Consider the following 21060-nt stretch of genomic DNA (forward strand, 5'->3'; position numbering starts at 1 on the left):
AGGAACTGGGTTCAATCCTCAGCACCACATAAATGTAAAATAAAGATATTATGTCCACTAAAACTTAAAAATAAATATTAAAAAAAAAAGATTAAGGAAAGGGCCAAGGTCTCTTGGTTCAATCTTTTGCCAAGGACCCAAAGCCTTTTGTGCAAGAGAGAGTAAAATGATCTAGAGGTGGAGAAGAAGAGTTTCTGGGATTAAAACATAAAAATGTAAGGGTTGATAAGATTACAAAAGTTGGAATTCTTAAATAGACTTTATATCAAGAAAGTGTGTCTCCTTTACGTAAATGTTTTATGGGAATGGATATTATGCCTGGCTGGGGAAAACTTTGCTTACTAAGTATATAAAATAGAAGCCCCCTTTAAGCAATATTAATTACACATGCTAAGTGGAAACTAAGATGGCCCAAATCCACACACAGTTCAAAAAAGAAGTTGAAGTGCTAGTATGGACAAATTCTTTGATAGCCCTATGTGGAATGAAGCCTGGGGCTCAGAATAAAACCCAATAAACGGTCCTCTCCATGATAACACCTGGGACTTTGAACTAGAGAATTTCCACTTGAAAGGCATTCAGTAGTTTACAATGAAATATTGAGACTGTCTCAATGAATTAAGGACATAAAATAATCCTGAAACCTGAAATACCCACAAACATTCTGATGGCACAGCATTCCCCAGAAAAGTGCCACAATAAAATGGAAATGATTCATACAGAATCATGTCACCTGAAGAATACAAGGAGACACTCAAAGGCAGAAGAAAGCCCCTTCTGCCCAGGACTGACTCTGAAACTGAGTGAGAAGCAGCTGGATTCTATGACACTTAGACGGTATCCTAAAACAGTTCTTGATTGACTGACAAAGAGGTGCCCAGTGTATAGGTGTTAGTTTCAAGGTGAATGAAGAACATTCTTTCTTTTTTTAAAAATTTGTTCTTTTTAAATGTACATGACAATATATTTTGACATATTATACATACATGGAGTATACTTTATTCTAATTAAGATCTCATTCTTGTGGATATATGTGATATGGAGTTTCACTAGTGGTGTATTCATATATGAACAGAGGAAAGTTATGTCCAATTCATTCTACTGTGAAGAGAATTCTTTTTGGGGAAGGATGCCACTCGAAGAAGGTAAAAACAAATCAGTTTTGTGGGCTAAACTGCATGCTGAAGGACTAAACAGTGGTAAAAGCCCCTGTGTGTTTTTTTTTTTAACTGGCTTTTTTACAATGGCCAAAGACCTGGATTATATGCTCACACAGGAGGGTAATGGAAACCTGGCCTATTAAAGGGATGTTGTATGGCTTTGGCCGGGTAGAAACTTGAGGGACTCATTAAAGTAGGGCATTCTGATGTCCATCAGAAAAATTCCTTTCCAGGTTCAGAAAGCAACTGGAAATGACAAGCAGATATTTCCAAGTGTCACCTAGGATGACCATCTGGGCCCATGAAATAAATGGACATGGGGTACTAAACAATTCAGAGATGGACTGAATCTACACATGTTCCTTGGGCACACTTTGTAGAACAAAATTCCGAAAAAGAAACTATACTGCCTGCCAGCAAAAAAGAGATTGCCAATGGCTGTGTGGCAGATTCTCTGGTGGGAAGCCCCTGAACACAGCTGGCAAGTGAGAATGGTACGGATAGCCCTGGAGGCAGGGAGAAGGCTAAAAATGGGTCTTACTGGAATAAACACTAACTCTGGACTGTGCTTCATATCTGATGGAACATGCAATGCCTCAGAAGAACCAGAATGGGAGAAGAATTTGGATGGCAGAACTTCATTTTCTCAGACTAAGAAACACACTGTGCAGACTGTGATGTCCAACTATGAACAAAAAAAAAAAATTTCCTTCACAGAGAAATAGTTTAATAAAAAAAAATATATAACAGACAACTGAAAGAAAGGTTGGTTGTCTAAAATAGGAGGAGATACAGGCCTTAAGGGTTGGCTTATGTGCCTTTATGAGTGTGTATACACCCTCAACATGAGTGGTGTACTAAAGAAGTGTCTCCACTACTAGATATTTCTCCATTTTATTAGATCTGGGAAGAGGGGCTGGTGAAGGGTTGGTATGACCATACAATTCTTGGTATAATGACTTTTTTTTCCTTCCCCATATACTCTGTTCCCCCACTTCCATCTAATACAGTGGTTGCAGGACCAGGGCTATAACCCCAAATGCTAGAAACAGGAATGCAAGAAACTGTTTATTATACCATTAAATCTCTATGTCAGAATTCCTAAAGGCCTAATGAGGTAGAACTGTGTCTTTACTATGTTAAGAAAAGTCAGCACTAAAAGTAAATGCCATCATTTTGTCTAGTGATCAGCATAGCCCACTGATTCTGCACCTATGTAACTCTGTCCTATCTGGAAGAGGACCAAGGGGAGGCACTTGCTATACCAGTATTGCTGTCAGTAGTCTGGACCAGCCTGGTGGCTGAACCAAATGTCCATTACAAAGGTGAGAAAAGTTTGGGTATTAATGAAGAGAAGGAGGAAAAGTAGCTGAGGGTTAAAGAACTAATAAATGGCCAGTGACACACACCTATAATCCCAGTAGTTTGGAAGGCTGAGGCAGGAGGATCACAAGTTCAAGGCCAGCCTGAGCAACTTAGTGAGACTATCAGGGATAGGGATGTAGCTCGGTGGTATACTGCCTCTGGTTTTAATCCCCAGTAGGAGGAAAACAAAACAAAAAAAGATTAGCTTTATCTTTCAGTAACTTTTACTAGTTCTTCAATAGGATTTTCCATACTGTAACCAAGTCTTGATTAATTAAGGATTAGGCAACAAATATGCAATTAAAATACTGGCAACAAGAATGACTGTGAGACCTGCTGTAACTTATTGTTACTGGGTACGTGAAATAAGAAATTTAATTTCTATACAATCATCAGTTATTATCATTAAGAAAGTTTTTGGTTTTTATTTTTTTTTGGCAGTGGACTGTGGATTGAACCCAGGGAAGTTCTACCACTGAACTATATGCCCAAACATTTTTGCTTTTATTTTGACTCAGTTTCACTAGGTTGTCCAGGCTGGCCCAGAACTTGTGATCCTCCTGTCTCAGCCTCCTAAATCACAGGGATTACAGATGTGTGCCTGGTTCACTGAAGAAGATTTGTAAATTTTGATGCTTACTGTATTTTTTAAACTAGGAAATCAAGAAATCTTATTACAAATTAAAAATTCTAAGTTTAATAATTATCTGTACTTACTGAAATACTCTACTATTAAATAAAGTATTTAACTAAATCCAGCTTCAGGTCATGTCAGATCTGCGCTATATTGCTGGTGTCTACTGCTGCAGCACTCTTTGCTTGGTGGGTGAGCGTAAGACTCCCACATACCTGGTGTCATAGTGTATGTTGAGTGGAAGTATAGGAGAAACTGAGTTTGAATTTGGTTTGTTTTCCTCTATGTCATATCCATCACTTAACTTTAGACTGTATACATGAAATTCAATTTTAAGGCAGAAATATGTGGTAGCCCACAAGCTCTTTGGGGAATAATAATCTCTCTATAGCAAAAATGCTGCTAATATAAAACCTTGAATTTTTGATTTCCTGGTTATTCACTAGTCAAAAGGATTCTGGGATTGTAATCCTTACTTTACCTTGAAAAAAAGAGGTGCCACCTGGGGGTGGTGGTGCATACTTGTAATCCCAGCAGTTTGGGAGATTGAAGCAGGAGGATCTTGAGTTTAAAGCCATCCTCAACAACTTAGCAAAACCCTGTTTTTAAATAAATAAAATGTAAAAAAGGGCTGGGGATGTGGCCCAGTGGTTAGGCACTTTTGGGTTCAATCCCAGGTACCCCCCAAAAAAAGAAAAGAAAAGAAAAAGGTGCCCTCACTTATTTATAAAAGCCATATAATATAGGTGAGCTAATACTTCGGTCACTTAAATAAAAAAGAAGACAAGCTAAGAAAATTTATTATATTTCACTCATTATAATACAATCATGATTGCTTTTTACTTCAACTTTTTAGAAATCAGGATGATGAATTTAAAAGGGTGGGAACAGACAAAAAGATAGGCCATGTAATTGCTGAATCTTGGTGTTGGTTCATAATGCTATTCTCAACAACTTCTGTAATCATGCTTGATAAAAAGTTTGAAAGTATTTCATTCACCATTTCAAATTTTCAGATTCTAATCATTATTGAAAATTTTTAATGTAATAGTAAAATTTGTAGGTGACTCACCGGACATTTTCTGGTCTGAGCTTATCAAGAACCATCTCTATTAAGTCAGGTCTAAATTCTTCCAGTAAATATTCAGCTGTGAGTACTTCTTCTAGGGGATAATACTTTGAAAAAGGAAAATGTAAATAAATAAAAATTTGTAAAGCTACCATAGAGCTTCATTTATTAAAGCAAACAGATCTCTAGTATATTAAATCCATTATTTCACCCCCCACATCCCTTTCTTAAGTTAAATTTTACTGTACTGGAAAAAAACCTGTATTCTTGAATCCTTTTCCTTCACTTTTTTTTTTTTTTCACTCGTTTGCAGTGCTGGGGATCAAACCCAGGGCCCTGAGCATGTTAGGCAAATGCTCTACCACTGAGCTACATACAAATTCTACCTAACACATCTTTAAGTAGGCTCATACTGTGTGATGATTCTGCCAAATACACTTTTTTTTATTTTTTGGTACTGGGGATTGAACCCAGAGGTGCTTAACCACTGAGCTACATACCCAGCCCTTTTTAATATTTTATTTAGATACAGGGTCTTGCTAAGTTGCTTAGGGCCTTGTGAAGTTGCTGAGGATGGCTTTAAACTCAAGATCCTCCTGTTTCACTCTCGCAAGTTATGGGGATTACAGGTATATACCATCAAGCCCAGCTCCAATACACTTTTGATCTCCAAATATACTCTCAGTGTAGACAGCAAAATCACATTTCTTTTAAGGAAAAATGTGAGTACAGTACTTGGTAATGAAGAAAATTTGATAGTGAAATGCTGATACAGTTTAAATATATTGATACAATATTTTTAAACATATTTTTTTTAGTTGTTAATGGACCTTTATTTATTTGTTTATATGTGGTGCTGAGGATCAAACCCAGGGCTTCACACATGCCCCGTGTGGCCACATTCTATACCACTCTCCGTCCCACCTGTCCTATTCCCATTCACTCTAGTTATATTGGCCAGACCATCTTACAGGCCAAAGAAAAATTTGAATTTTATGTCAATTCTGATGGAAAATTATTAGAAGACTTTAAATAGAGGAGGGAAACAATCTGATTTTAGTTTTGGAAAGATCACCAAGGTTATAGGAAAAAACCCACAGTGGGGAACAAGACAGTGAACAAGGTTCCAGGTAAGAGCCCATGGCAGTCCAGGTAAGAAAAAACTATGGTAGCTTAGACTAGAGTGGTAACAAAGGAAATGGAAGAAAGTAGATGATCTAAAGTTTTCACAGAGGTAACACTTGACATATATAGAAGTGAAATATATTAGGGAAATACAAGGAATTGATATTGACTAAATTATATTGTCATATCATGTGTATGTATGAATATATTACAGTGAATCCTACTATTACGTATAATCACAACACACCAATAAAAATATGGAAAAAATTAAGCCAATAAACAAAATATCTATGTAATGAAAATATTACAGATGGTAACTTTTAGGATAATAAAAATTAAGAATTGAAACATATCTGGTCATTAGTTTGCCTCACTGCTATTATGTCTAAAGTTCTATGCACTATTTGAGATATTGTATACACTAATATAAAAAGGGAAATACAAAAAACTTACATGCAGTATTCCTGCAATTTTAGATGTATAGCCTCGTGGCCTCTCTTTATCTTTAAACCTAAAAGCAACAGCATTCAAGTCCTAAAATAGAAAGTGAATAAAAGTCAGCTATTATTTAGATACTTTTTGTGTTTCAGTTGAACCATAAACTTTCTACTCAGCATTTAACTTTATCACACTTTCTGAAAAAACAGCTATGCTTAATTTAGAAATGCATAGAATATGGAAAGAAAACTTCTTCATGTGTATCAAACTCAACCCATCAATTTAGACTTAAAATCAAAGTAAAATAGGTGAACAATAGGTAAAATAGATATAATTCTATAGCTTCAATTTTTAGAATTATTACTCAAAGAATTAGAGAAACTGCAAAAGAACCTTGCGCAATACAACTATTTCATAGATGATGATTTTGGTGACCTGGTCAAAGAACCGCAGCCAGATTAAAACTTTTTAAACTTTTACCTAGAGAGGATGTTTCTCAACCTAAAATATGTTTTCAAACCTTGATAGGCCTAAATACAAAGTACATATGTATTAAAAAAAAAAAAAACTTTCAAAAGAAAACATTTTTTGTTTAATGTAAAATAAATTAAAAAAAAAGAATAGCTAGGTTTTTCCATACATACAATAATAAAATCACTTTTAAGAACACAATCATACATAAAACAATTCACTATTTCTTTTGAGTATGCTACAGATTTTTATTACCAGATCCGGAAATGACAGACTTCATGCAGCTTCAGGCAGGGAGTAACATAAGTCCTGAAAAATACCAGCTTAACGAACTGTTGGTTTTCTTCTAAGGGATAGAAAAGCAATCCATTTTCTTTCCTTTTCCTTCCTAAAGAAGGCTACATAATGCCTTACCCTTAATTGTGCCCATGTGGCAAATCAGACTAGTGCAACTAAGTCTTAACTAATATTACAATGCATTGCAAAATTTTAGACTTTAATGAGGAAAAAAATCTTTAAATGGGCCTTAAATTTAAATTAATTCACATATATTTGTTTTTGAAAAATAGATTCCTTAAGAAAAATTTTGGTGAAACAAAAGTACCTTGCACTCTTGGAAAACCCATTCTTGAGGTCCTTCTGCACGTAACTTCTGAATGTATTGAAACATGTGCAAAATTATATCTTCAACATGTACTGGAAAAAAGGGGCACACTTAAAAACCATTCAGTCCTTGAATCCTTCAAAGCAGTGAGCTCACTTCTAAGGGAAAGTCAGGTAAGTGAAAGATGGTTCCTCTAAGAAAACAGAGTCCTCACCTCCCTGACTGTTTTTAGGTGACCCACACATGGCCCTATGGGCTCAGGGATATGCGACACAAGGGTTTGGGGTAGGAAATGAGCAAATGAAAAGCCAAGTACACATTTTACAAGTGCAACATAATGATCAATTGTTAAGGGGGAAAACTCATTCACAAAACAAATGCCAAATAACACATGAAAAATACATGAGTAAGTTGTATGAATTAAAGTGTTTATAGCTTTTCCACATAAAACAGATCCACAGTATAAAGAAATAAAGAAAAATCATAAAAATTCAATTTTCATTCAAAACCAAGGTCAACCAACACTTACATAATCCTTCCTCAGTTAAGTCCACATTAATGATAAAAAACATAAAACCTCGAGCTCCTTCCTTCTGTCCACCAACCAGGGTATTTACCCAGCCTGCAACATTCAAAGAAAATTAATATGAATTCATGTGTGGTTTCTTTCAAGGCAAAAGATTTTTTAAAATTTCAATTTATAGTCTATGTTCCAAGAGATTAGGGAACCTATTGCAGGGGGCAAAAATCAGTTTAGAAAAGGGATTAAGGGATTTATGGGATAGAAGCCTTCCTAAAGATTCTTCAAATTAATTTCCAATTAAGAAATTATGACTAGTGTGCTTTAAATGTTATGTGAAAGAAAATCGTGTGAGATGGGAGGGTCCCTGGAGATCATCTATTATCTAGATTTTACACCCTTCTGATTTGATGGATTACAGTAGGCAAATAAATATTATGTACTGACATTTCACCAAGATGGTAAAGAATAACCTATATAGGCTGTTATTTTTAACCTTTTTCTTATTCAAAACATGGCTGGGGGTATACTTCAGAGAGAGAACACTTGACTAGCAAGCACACATGAGATTATGGGTTTGATCCCCAGCACCACAAAACAAAAACAAAAATAAAAAACATGCTAGATGTTATCTTTTGAAATTTCTAATCTTCATGGCTCAATACTAAAGGGTAAAATAAAATTATGAAAAAAAAAGTCCCCAAACTAAAAAACAAAGCACATTAACAATCACTTTGCTCAGTAATCCCAGTCTCAATTTAAAAATGTTCCTTTACAGGAAAATATTTACGAGAAAATGAAAGCCAGAGTGAAAGGTGTCATACTACACTCAGAAAGTGCCACCCAATATACTTACCCTTTGATTTAAGTTCTGATAATAGACTTCCAGGACCTTCATGCCCAATCAGATGACCAAGATAATGACCAGGATTTGATTTATAGTATTTCTGAAGGTCAGGTATGGGAAATGTTACATAAAGATTCCTAATATCCTTAATGGGCACTATTTTATAAAGTTGCTGGGGAAAAAACAAAAAACAAATGAATCACAAAAGATGCACTATATTCAATTCCTACTGAATAAAATATTTACAAGTTATGAAGAATACTGATTTTCATGGAAGAATCCCAAATTTAGGAGCAAAATTGATTGCCAGACCACAAAGAATTGGTCACTAAGAAATAAATGAAGCAGGTTCTCAGCAGAATTTCATTATAGTGGGTAAGCTGTCCCAGGACCCCAGGACCTTAAAGCTAGATAGTTTGGAATGCTTGCCTCCTGATAGTATATAATATGTTCATAGCCTTGCTAAGGCTATAGATATCAAAACTGCTTTTAGCATGCAGAGATCAGAACATATTGGTATTTTTATGGTGATACACACTCCTAATAAATATAAAATTGATTTGATTATTCTGTCAAATATATATTTTTCTGGGGAGGTGGGAGCAGGTGCCAGGTACTGAATCCAGGGGTGCTTATCCATTGAGCCACATCCCCAGCCCTTAAAAAATAATTTTTTTTTGAGACAGGGTCTCATTAAGCTGCTTAGAGCCTTGCTAAATTGATGAGGCAGGCTTTGAACTTACTATCGTCCTGCCTTGGCCTCCTAAGCTGATGGGAATATAGGCATGTGTCACCACCACACTCAGCTAACCTGACAAATATTAAAAACTAAATTAAGGGGCTGAGGCTGTGGCTCAGTGGTAGAGTGCTCGCCTAGCACATGTGAGGCACTGGGTTTGATCCTCAGCACCAAGAAAAATAAAAACTAATAAAAATAAAGGTATTGTGTCCAACTACAACTAAAAAAATATGAAGAAAAAAAAACCCTACGTTAAGGGGCTAGGGTTGTGGCTCAGCAGTAGAGCATTTGTCTAGCATGTGTGAGGCCCTGGGTTCGATCCTCAGCACCACATAAAAATAAATATATAAAATAAAGATATTGTGTACAACTACAACTAGAAAATAAATATTTTTTTAAAAACTACATTAAGTAATGAAACCTCTATTTTCTTGTAAACTAGATATATATGTTCACAACTTAAAAAAAAATACCAATAATACATGGACTTACTTTAAGATGTTCTTCTTGGAAAGGGTGCTCAGGAAATTCTGGCAATGGGACATTTTTATTCTCTACTTCAGAAAATAACTTTACCACAAGATTAGTTAAGTCATCTAAAGATTCTATAAAAAAAGACATTGAAACAGTTTAATTAATCATCATACAAAGCAAATAGTATTTAAGACCTTATGTTTCCTGAAAAGTCTAGGGGCTTTTAAAGGAGGAAAACCTGTTAATAAAAACAAACAAAAAAAGGCATCTGATAAAGATGAAACACTCAATTAAATCCTACCAGTGCCTATGTAAATTCTAAAGTTGCTAAACAATACTAATTGATTACACTTCACCCATATCTACCTTTTCATGGTATAAAAATTTAAATATTCAAATATTCTCAGTCATAATATTAATACTAACTCACAAATATTATCTTGCAATAAACTTAAAACATGTATTAGAAACAGTAATAGAACATTTAGTTTTATTTGGAAATAAAACTATGATTCCCAATACTGGCAGAGTATAAGGTATAACATTTACTTTATAAATACAGTCCAAATTCACTGTTAAAAGTCAAATGTTAAAGTTTAATAAGTATTTGATTTGGGGGAAAATACTATAAAATGATGAAAAGAATCCTAGTTGAGGGATCAGGGCATTTGCTCCTAACCCCAGCTTTACCAATCATGACAACAAAATACTTGCACAAACTTAACTACTCCATAAAATAAGGCTCTCGGGTAAGATGATCAAAACTCTCTTCCAAGATCTATAAGATTTTATATCATAATGTGCCAAAGTAACTCAAAGACTTTTAACTGTTGATAAAATTATATAGCCACCTAAATGAGTTACTTTTATATTTTTACCTACATTATTCTTTTATAAAGGGTTTTACTTATAAAGTTTACAAACCTATACACACCCACATACCCACAGAATCGATCTACATGTGCTATTAAGTGAAAACCGCAAATTGTAGTATAATCTGATTTTTAAATGTTTTGAACAAACACAAACAAGCATATTAACAAAATTCTACTTTTAGAAGTAAAACAACAAGCCAGGCATGGTGGCCCACGCCTGTAATCCCCAGAGGCTTGGAAGGCTGACAAAGGAGAATTGAGAGTTCAAAACCAGCCTTAGCAATTGCATGGTGCTAAGCAACTCAGTGAGACCCTGTCTCTAAATAAAATACAAAATAGGGCTGGGGATGTGGCTCAGTGGTCAAGTATCCCTGAGTTCAAACCCTGATACCAAAAAAAGAAAAAAAAAAAGTAATAAAACAACAAAAGCCTTAAGTTGAGATCTTTGAGGAAAGGGCTTAGCTGTCAGGGGATGCATGATAAAGAGGAAGAACTTACTTTTTGTTTTATACCTTTCTATGTGGGATAAATTTTTTCCCCCACACACATATTCTTCCCCCACACACATGTTACTACTCCTACTACTATTATTATTACTACTATTATTTTGGTGTTGAACACAGGATCTTGCATATCCTTAAGCACATACACCACTGAGCTACAACCCAGCCCCAAGAATTACTAAGCTCTAGAAAGAAAACACATATTAAAGATTCAATCTTTGAGGGCTATGGACCTGACTTAGTGAAAGAGTGTTTCCCTAGTACTTATGAGGCCCTGGGTTTGATTCTCACCACCATAAAAACGAAAAAACAAAACAAAAACAAAAACAAAAATCAAACCTTTGTTGTTTACAGATAGTTTTTTTCAGTGTATCATCATCTGTTTTTTAAATTTTGTTTCTAGATTAATAAATTGTAAAAAGTCAAATTTCGGACTGTGGCTATAACTCAGTTGCAGAGTGCTTGCCTAGGATGTATGAGGCACTGGTTTGATCCTTAGCACCACATAAAAATAAATAAATAAAATAAAAATAATTTTTAAAACGTTAATTAAAAATAAAAAAGTCAAGTCTGTCCATCTTTCTTCAAACTTCTTTTCCCTACACATACTTGGTGAGACTAGCTACTGATAATTTGTTTCTTCAGGTCTCCATTTAAGCCACATAAACTTGTTTTTGGAATATAATGAATTAAAAATTCTCATCCATGGGGCTGGGGTTGTGGCTCACATGTGAGAGACCCTGGGTTCGATCCTCAGCACCACATAAAAATAAATAAACAAAATAAAGATATTGTGCCCACGTATAACCAAAAAATAAATAATAAATAAATAAATAAAAATTCTCATCCATGTATTCTGCAATAAGTAGATCATTTTTAAAAGACCTGGAGCAGCTGGACATGGTGGCACACACCTGTAATCCCAGAGGCTCAGAAGGATGAGGTAGGGGATATCAAGTTCAAAGCCAGCCTTAGCAATTTATTGAAGCCTAAGCAAATCTGTGAGACCCTGTCACAAAATAGAAGAATAAAAAGAGGGCTGGGGATATGGCTCAGTGGTTAAGAGCCCCTAGGTTCAATTCCTGGCACCAAATAAATAAAATTTTAAAAACTGAGAATGTAGCCCAGTGGTAAAGTGATCCTGGGTTCAATCACCAGTATTAAAAAGATTGAACAGATAAACACCTATTTCTTATATCCTTCTTTTAATACTTTGAAAAAAGTTGAAGTAGGAAAAAAAAAACACAAAACTTAGATTACCCAATTATATGAAAATTTTAAAGAATTCTTACCTCGGCCCAAAACACAAATAGCCATTAAGTTGGAGGAATAATAAGTAGAATGGAACTTCAGTAGCTCTTGTCTTACATCAATGCCTTCTTGGTTGGGTCGAGTCTCTAGAGTATATTTGTTACCTGAAAGGGAAGAAAAGGCATTACTTAAAGCAAAATATGTGGACTTGAAAGTGTTGTTAATTATCACTGACACTGCTACAAGATGAACTTAAAAAGGAGAGATCAAACTAACATATACAATGTTAGTCAAAAATGTTTAAATGTCAGTGTTATAATAAACAGGACCATATAGTACAAAACTATTAATATTTTAAACTATGGTTTTCTATAAGGAACTAAAAGTGTCTTATAAAAATTATGCTTCTTAAATTCCCTATGAGATAGGTATTATCTGATTACTATTAGGCATTTTTGAGACAAAATAAGATCAACATGGCCTCCATTACACTTCTTTTAATTTTTAATTCCCAATGCACTCCATAATTAATAACTGTCATTGAGGGATCTTTTTGGAACTTGCCAAGTTACTTGTGAAAAGAAAAGAAAATATTTACTATTGTGAGCTGAGGCATTATTACATTTTTGATGTGAATTCTCAGGGATTTGGTCTAGACTGGTAAAAATAGGATGTAATGTCGTTTTTATAAATCTACAGTGATGTATACCTCTATGAGCTCTCCCACAAAACTTTAATGACTAATTCAAATAGGATAAAAAACATCCCTGTCCAAAACAAATAGTGAAACTCTCTAAACAGTACTTTTCTGGTAAAGACCTCGCAAACTAGGGACTAGGAGATGAAATTCCAATGTTTGGTATCTCTCTAAAATGTCATCTTGACTAGAAATATCCTCAGATCCTAATATAATAACTCTTGTTATTGGTCCTGCTTGCACTACTCAGTGCAGAGATAAAACTGGGAAAATGTGTTCTTCATTTGGTTTATTTTTCCCCCCTTTCTTATATAATGGCTAATGAATTGGCTTTGGGAGAATATCTCTTTTTTGCTAATTGAATATCTACAGAAAACCACCAAATGGTATTCTCAGAACCAGTCTTTAGTTAAGTAGTATTGTTCAGAACTGAGTCAAGATTCATGTCCCAGAATGTCTGAAGTGAGTGATCTAGTGAAGAAAAAGAACATAGAAGAAATAGCCTCGCAAGTGCTCCTTGCCCTTTTCTAGTAACAAAGCAGTCACATATTCACAACCACTAGAAGTAGCTTCCTACCTAACTTTACAGTCTTTTTAAATTAATACTCTTCCTTTTCAGTTAAGCTTCAATTCAATTCCAAATCTTCTCTACTCAGAATCTGAACATAGCCTCTCCTTCTACCTAAAGGTTCAGGCACTCTTAAAAATATCCATATTGCTGGGCTGGGGTTGTGGTAGAGCACATGCCTAGCATGTGTGAGGCATTGGGTTTGATTATCAGCATTGCATACAAATAAAAATAGAAAAAATAAAGGTCCATTGACAAAAAATATTTTTGAAAATTCCAGATTTCCTAGAGACCATCATGTTAAGAAGCAAAATAAGTTAGATTCAGAAGGTAGCATGTTTTCTATCATATGGAGAAGCTAGAGAGGAAAAAGGAAAACAGGTGGGGGTGGATCTACTAAAAATCAAAGGTATGTTAGTAGAGCAAAGAGATCAAGTTTACTAAAAACAGGAAGGCTGGCTTTTCTTTTCACAATGTTTCTATATTTTGATGGAAGTTCTCAAGAAACAGATGAAGAAAAGAAAAAGGAGAAAATGCACAAAACTCCATAATCAGTCCTTAAATTACCAAGCTGACCCTATTAGCATCAATGCTGTGATCTCCAGATAAGAAGATGCAGAAGAACAGGCATTGGCTTTGGTACTGGTAGAATTATCATTTAATCCAGGGTCAGCCCTCTTCTGGTTGCATGGCCTTGAGCAAGTTCTCTTAGGCTTACACTTCTAGCCTGACATTGTAGATTTATACCAAATAAGAAAAAAATAATGTAAAAAAGCATAAGACTAATATTTAACATCCAATAAATAGCAAGAATTGTAAATTCTGATAATGCCAATTACTATTTAGGATGCAGAGAAATGAGAACTCAGACACTGCTCAACAGAGTGCACACTGAATCAATCACTACAGTCAACCATTTGGCAATATCTAGTAAATCTGAAGGTATATATCTCCTATGACAGAGTAAGTCTACTCTTACATATATGTACCCCAGATAAGTCGTGTACAAGAATGCTCATAGCAATACTGTTCCAATAAGAAGAAAATGGGGGCTGGGGTTGTGGCTCAATGGTAGATCGCTCACCTAGCACGTGCGAGGCGCTGGGTTTGATCCTCAGCACCACATAAAAATAAATAAATAAATGAAATAAAGTCATTGTGTCCAACTACAACTGAAAAAAAAAATTTAAAAAATATTTTCAAAAAAGGAAGAAAATAGATAAACAGTAGTACACTTATTTCATGAAAAAATTTAAATAGTAATAAAAATTTAAAAACTACCAGAGGTATACTCATCAATGTGGATAACTCTTATAAACATAAGAATAAAAAAAAAATACAAGTGGTAGAGATTATACATAATAAAATACAATTTTCATGAAACCTAAAAACACATTAAAATTAGAAGCATGGGAATAAGAATCACCAAACTTAAAATAGTAGTTATCTCTCAGGAGTTGGGAGGAAACACAGTTGGAGAAGTGTATCCAGACACTCAAACTGAAATTCTAATATTCCGTTTCTTTAAGCAGTGTGACAAGAGAATGACCTGGCAAATGCCTGGGTAGGTATCTCTTTGTATGACAACATCATCATCATAAATTTGTAAAATACTAAGTATTTAACATAATACTCTGGATAGCAGAAAACAGACAATAAATAGCAGCTACTGCTGGTTATAATTTGAATTGTAGGAGGGACTCCTGGCTTCTGAGTAGATCATTCATCAAAAAGATGCACATATTTCTCAAGGGAAAAAAATACACACTGTGGCTAGAAAAGCAGTAAAGAAAGCTGAGTAAATGGTCCAGATGACTGGCTCCACCTAGAAATCAATGTGTGGAGAACATCAATGTGGTTTGGATATGGAGTACTAGTTCAGTCTCTAGATATGTACTGTCCTAATTTAGTGCTAATTCAGCTGGGTCATTTATATTAAGTTAAAATGCTGCTACTAAAATCTTGAATCGTACCTTTCTGGTTCTGTTGCTGTTAGGGCAAGTTCCAGCAGTGGACTGAGGAAACCAGGGTTGCTGACCAGGGGCCTGTTGGGAGAAAGCACTGCCTTGGCACTTGGAGGATTCAGGGATTCTGGTCCTGACTCCATCACATACTAAATAGCAACTTGGGAAAAGTCTCCAAATATTTCCAAGGGGTGGTTTGTTTAATCTGTAAAAATACAGATGAGGGCTGGGGTTATGGCTCAGTGGTAGAGCACTCGCCTCGCACATGCAAGGCCTGGGTTCGATCCTCAGCACCACAAAAAAAAAAAAAAGAGTTATAAAAAAAATACAGATGACATGGATATACACTAGTGGTTAAGAGCAAGGACTCAATCCCTGACTCCTTCACTTCCTAGCTATAAGGCACAGACAAACTTCTTAACCTCTCTAAGCCACAGTTGACTCATAAATAGGAATAAGAAAAATACCCACTAGCAACATTGCTGTGAAGATTAAAACTAAACAATCCACATTAAGGCTCAGCACAGAATCTGTCAGACAATAAGTACTCAATATTAACTCAGGTTGTTGTGCAGCTTAAGAAATGTGATAATGAGGGTTGAGAATTTAACTCAGTGGTAAAGTGTGCCAGCATGTGTGAGGCCCAGGTTTGCCTTGCACCAAAAAAGCAAGCAAGCAATAATGAATGTGAAAAGGGTTTTTGTGAACTGCAAAATCCAGTAAATGCTACTGTACATTTTCATTTTAACAAGTATTTAAAATTCTACTTAAAACAAAAAAAGCTTGCAAACTTAGTACTCATGTATACAGACGCTGGTTTTCCATTATATAAAATTTGCTTTTCTAGAAAATTCTGAGGCCAGCAATACAGCAATACAATTCTTACACTAAGAAAAAAAAGGAGTTTGACGTTTTAGAAATCTGTCTTAGAGCTCGGTGCGGTGGTGCACGCCTGTAATCCTAGTGGCTCAGGAGGCTGAGACAGAAGGATCTCGAGTTGAAAGCCAATCTCAGCAATGGTGAGGTGCTGAGCAACTCAGTGAGACCCTGTCTCTAAATAAAATACAAAATAGGGCTGGGGATGTGGCTCAATGGTTGAGTGCCCCCTGAGTTCAATTCCCAGGAGCAAAAAAAAAAAACACACACACACACACACACAAAATAGGGCTGAGGATGTGGCTCAGTGGTCGAATGCCCCTGAATTCATTCCCTGGTACCAAAAGAAAGAAAGAAAAATAAAAGAAATCTGTCTTAGAAACTAGAGATACTACTTCTAACTATGTGTATAATAATAAGGTTCTCAGGAAAAGGTCAACTTGTGAAGTTCTAACTATGATAATCTTAAATGCTTTTTGAAAACCAGATTCTGAAGGTTAGATTAATATGTTTATAGTTAGTTTGGAATTTAAAAAAAAATTTTTTTTTTTGGTACCAGGAATTGAACCTCAGGGCACTTAACCACTGAGCTACATCCCCAATCCTTTTTGAGATGAGATCTTGCTAAGTTGTTAGAGCCTTACTAAATTGCTGAGGCTGGCTTTGAACTTGTGATCCTCTTGCCTCAGCCTCCTAAACTACTGGGATTACAGGGATGCATCATCCTGCCTGGCTGGCATAATAAACTTTTTTTAAAAAATGCCCTTTCATCTTGCTATAGCAATATTCTAAAAATCCTGGAAGAGCCTTTGGATATATATGAATTTTCCTACAGAATTAAAAAGGGCAATTTCCCTGCAGATGGGTGAGTACATGCAAGTACAAAATGCACACTGTAAAAAGGAGAATTTCAGTGAAAGCCTCTTAAGTGCCATTGCAAAAATCTCTACACTTGATTAATCCATTTCTTGTTTTCAGTAAACTTCTACTTTTCCATAGATACAAATTCCAAAATGGCAGGGCAGGAGGGAGGCAAAAGCTTAGGGAATAAATGAGTAAGTGGGTTGAACTATATCAAAGATTTTTATGTCCATGAGTTTACTGAGATACTCAAAAAAACAGGTTAGTTATCATTAAGGACACTACAAAATCAATTAATCATTTTGAAAACTAGTAAATGAATGGACTGAATCAAGCACTTGCCCTGCCTTTTGTACAGTAACGATACCAGTGGCCAAATAGTACAAAAGGGGTTTTCTTTTCATAGCAGCATTCAAGTAAAACAATAGAGAAGAAATAACAGAACTAAAGAATCAGAATTAGGATCATAAATACAACACAATAAAGAGACAACCGGACATTCAATACCCAATGGAAAAACACATCACAACTTAGGAAGTTGTCTTGTCAAAAAAAAAAAAAAGACAAATATGAATCCGATCAAGCCTCTTTATAAACCTGTCACTTTTGAAAACACAGAAGAGTTGAGACCAAAATGGATAAAGAACTAAATATAAGAACTGAAATCATGGGGTTGGAGTTGTGGCACAGGGGACAGCGCTCACCTCACACGTGTGAGGCCCTGGGTTTGATCCTCAGCACCACATAAAAATAAATAAATAAAATAAAAGGTATAAAAAAATTTTAAAAAAAGAACTAAAATCACAAAAATACTAGAAAAGTACACAGGGGAAAAGCTCCTAAAAATTATGGCAATGGCAATAATTTTCTTACATGTTAAATTACAAATTCAGGACACAAAAGCAAAATAATAGAATTGGGATTATATTAAAACTAAAAAACTTCTGCACAGAAAAGGAAACAATCAACAAAATGCAAAGGCAACCTTAGGAATGGAAAAATATTTGTAAACCACATATCATAAGTAAGACACTAATCTAAAATTTATGCCAGGCAGGGTGGTGCACATCTATGATCCCATTAACTCTGGGAGGCTGAGACAGAAGAACCACAAGTCCAAGACCAGTCTGGAAAATACTTAGTAAGACCCTGTCTCAAATTTAATAATAAAAAGAGCTAGGGATGTAGCTCAGTGGAGATGTAGTTCAATCCCCAGTATTGGGGCAGGGGGCGAGAAAAGAAAACCAAAAATTATAAATAATTTGTACACCTTAACAGCAGAAAAACGAATAACCTGATTTAAAAATGGGCAAAGGATCTGAACAGCTGTTTCTCCAAAGAAGAGATAAAAATGGCTAACAGATATACAAACAGGTGCTCAACACCAAGGAAAGGCAAATTAAAACCACTCTGATATACCACCTCATACCTATAAGAATGGCTATTATCAAAAAGACAACAGTTAACAAATGCTAGTGAATATGAAGAAAAAAGAACCCTAGTAAACTGTTGGAGGGAATGTAGATTGGTACACTAATTATGGAAAAGAGAAGGGGCGTTCCTAAAGAAATTAAAAATAGAACCGTCATATGACCCAGCAATCCCTCTTTTGGGTATACACACAAAGGAAAGAAAATCATCACCTCACAAAGCTATCTGTACTCCCATGCATTTTAGAATTGTTCCCAACAGCCAAGATATGGGAACAATCTAAGAGTCCATCAACAAACAATGCATAAAGAAAATGTGGTATAGTTACACAATGGAATATTATTCAGCCTTAAGAGAGGAGACTCTACCATTTGCCATAACACAGACAAACCTGGATGAAATTATGCTAAGTGAAATAAGCCAAACACAGAATCTCACTTAAAAATGTGGGGAGGAAAGCTCAAATACACAGAGATAGAAAACAAAACACAGTTGACATGGGAGTGGGCTAGGAAGGGAAGAAATGGAGAGACATAAGTCAAAGGATAAAAATAACATGTAGGATGAATGAGTTTAGAGACTGAATGTACAACAGGAAGACTCAAGTTAATAAAACTGTACTGGGAATTTTTGTTAAGTAGACTTTGGCTAATCTTATCATCAAAAAATAACTATGTGAGATAACAGATACGTTAATGTGCTTCACTATAAACCATCACTTAAACTATATGTATCCCATCATGTCATGTTGTAAACCTCAATTGTACGTAACAAAACATTTGGGAGGATGCAATCAGAAAAATCTGTACTATAAGAAGTTCTACAAAACAAATCATCTATATGTCAATAAATAAATTGTCCAGGGGAGGTGGCAAAGAAAAGGAATGAGGGAAGAAATAAAGGATGAACTTATAAACTAAAAAAGAGACTTAAAAGTCACAGCAATCACTAATATTTGAACACTAACATGGACTATGACTCAAATAAATTTTGATTAACTGATTAGCTATAATGCTGGGGATCCAACCCAGCATGCTAGGCAAGGGCGCTACGATTGATCTACATCCTTAGCCCCTCAAATAAAGTTTTAAAAATTAAGATTTTTGTAAGGCAACTAGGAATTTGAACACTTAACTGGATATTTAATGATGTAATATGATAATGGTATTTTTGTTGTTTTAAAAATGAGTCATTATCTTCAGAAATACATATTAGAATATTTTTGAGTGAAATGATGTCTAGAACCTCTTCAAAACAATAAAAGAGGGTGAATGGATCACACAGGACTAGCCAGGGACAGGATGATGCACACATTGTATTCATTATAGTATTTTATGTGGTTCTGTGTATGCTTAAAATTATTCACTAAAAAAGGTGGAGGGAAGAATTAAGAGTGGGAGAGGGGACAAAGTAGAAAATTAATAAGAGTCTTAATTTTGTGTTGGTATCTTCCTTCTAGGATCAGATAGTCTTTGAATAAATTTATGATTCATATTTCAAAATTGGTACTTTTGTTCTAATCCATTTTCCTATTGTGTTCCTTCCTACTTTCCTATGTAAAAATATACTTTGTCAATGCCAAACTATCAGTCTGGGGATGAAGCTCAGTAGAAGAGCACTTATGTGAAGCCACAGGTTTGCTTTCTAGAAACATACACACATATACACATGCACCTCAAATTATCCTAACTTATGCCCTACAAAAATGCTGAGCTCTCTCCTTGATCTTTTATTCTTGTCATGGTTTGTTGGAAGGTCAACCTAACATAAAAAACATAATCTGAGTTCTGAATGACTTGCTGGTGCATCCCATAACCTACCTGACATTTCTACTACCACTGACTCTCTTTCTTCCCTGTACTTCCCACAAGGCTCTGAAACTTTAGTCTAATTCTCTCTCAGTATCTCTCGCAAAGGAAACAATGCAATTTCAGTACTGTACTGAAGGTTAAGTGAGATCACATTAGGTAGAGCCCCCACTTAGTGGGTAGCGCTTAGTACCCACACAATAAATATTAGTTTCCTTTCCTTTCTTCCTTCTGCTAAAGAAAATTCTACATACTTTTCAGAATTTAAATGACATCTCCTCTGATATTCTGGAGAATTCAAACCTATGTAACACTACAGCAGACCAAAGAGAATAGTGGTTGAAAGTTACAAATCTGTGTTCAGACCTGACTTCAGCACTTAAAAGCAGAGTGACCCAAGGCAATTTAATCATCTTCTCCTGAGTCTTAGTTTACTTATCAGTAAGATAAAAATAGGAAGAGCATCTACCTACTAGGATTATTGTGAGAATTAAATTAACTATTCCAGATAAAGTGCTTAGCACAGCACTCCATGAAAATCAGAGAGAGAGAGAGAGAGAAGGAAGAAAAGGAAGAGATGACGATCCTAGAAAATCAAACCTAAGATTATCCTTCAGTAAAATCCTGGGTTTGCCTTGCCTCCCCAAAATTTATTTACCTCTACTGCAAAGATACTAGTTACACCTCTCTCCTTTTTTTTTAAGGGGGTATTGAGGATTGATCCAAGGTCGCCACATCCCCAGCCCTTTTTATATTTTATTTTGAGGCAGCGTCTCTCAC

At 35.2% G+C, this 21060-nt stretch overlaps 1 protein-coding gene and 1 non-coding gene across 5 annotated transcripts in view; both read right to left on the reverse strand.

The window, feature by feature from the left end:
- Ide (insulin degrading enzyme) overlaps positions 1-21060 on the reverse strand; it is a 93969-nt gene that overhangs the window by 40851 nt on the left and 32058 nt on the right. For 2 of the 4 annotated variants that reach the window (XM_046450296.2, XM_046450297.2), the window contains exons 5-11: positions 12117-12239; positions 9465-9577; positions 8243-8405; positions 7396-7488; positions 6867-6958; positions 5807-5887; positions 4232-4335 (exon numbers count right to left, since the gene is read on the reverse strand). In XM_046450296.2, coding sequence (XP_046306252.1) covers positions 4232-4335; positions 5807-5887; positions 6867-6958; positions 7396-7488; positions 8243-8405; positions 9465-9577; positions 12117-12239 — 769 coding nt within the window. Of the gene's footprint in view, positions 1-4231; positions 4336-5806; positions 6839-6866; positions 6959-7395; positions 7489-8242; positions 8406-9464; positions 9578-12116; positions 12240-21060 lie in introns of those variants that run through there. The other 2 variants (XM_058581088.1, XM_058581089.1) reach the window with 1 other exon arrangement.
- Positions 4535-4607, reverse strand: Trnav-aac (transfer RNA valine (anticodon AAC)). Its single transcript has one exon. It is a non-coding gene; the product is annotated as a tRNA-Val (tRNA).

The sequence above is a fragment of the Marmota monax genome, unplaced genomic scaffold, assembly GCF_021218885.2.
Source record: "Marmota monax isolate L192 unplaced genomic scaffold, Marmota_monax_Labrador192_F-V1.1 WCK01_AAM20220418_F8-fsc00004, whole genome shotgun sequence".
Taxonomy (NCBI): Eukaryota; Metazoa; Chordata; class Mammalia; order Rodentia; family Sciuridae; genus Marmota; species Marmota monax.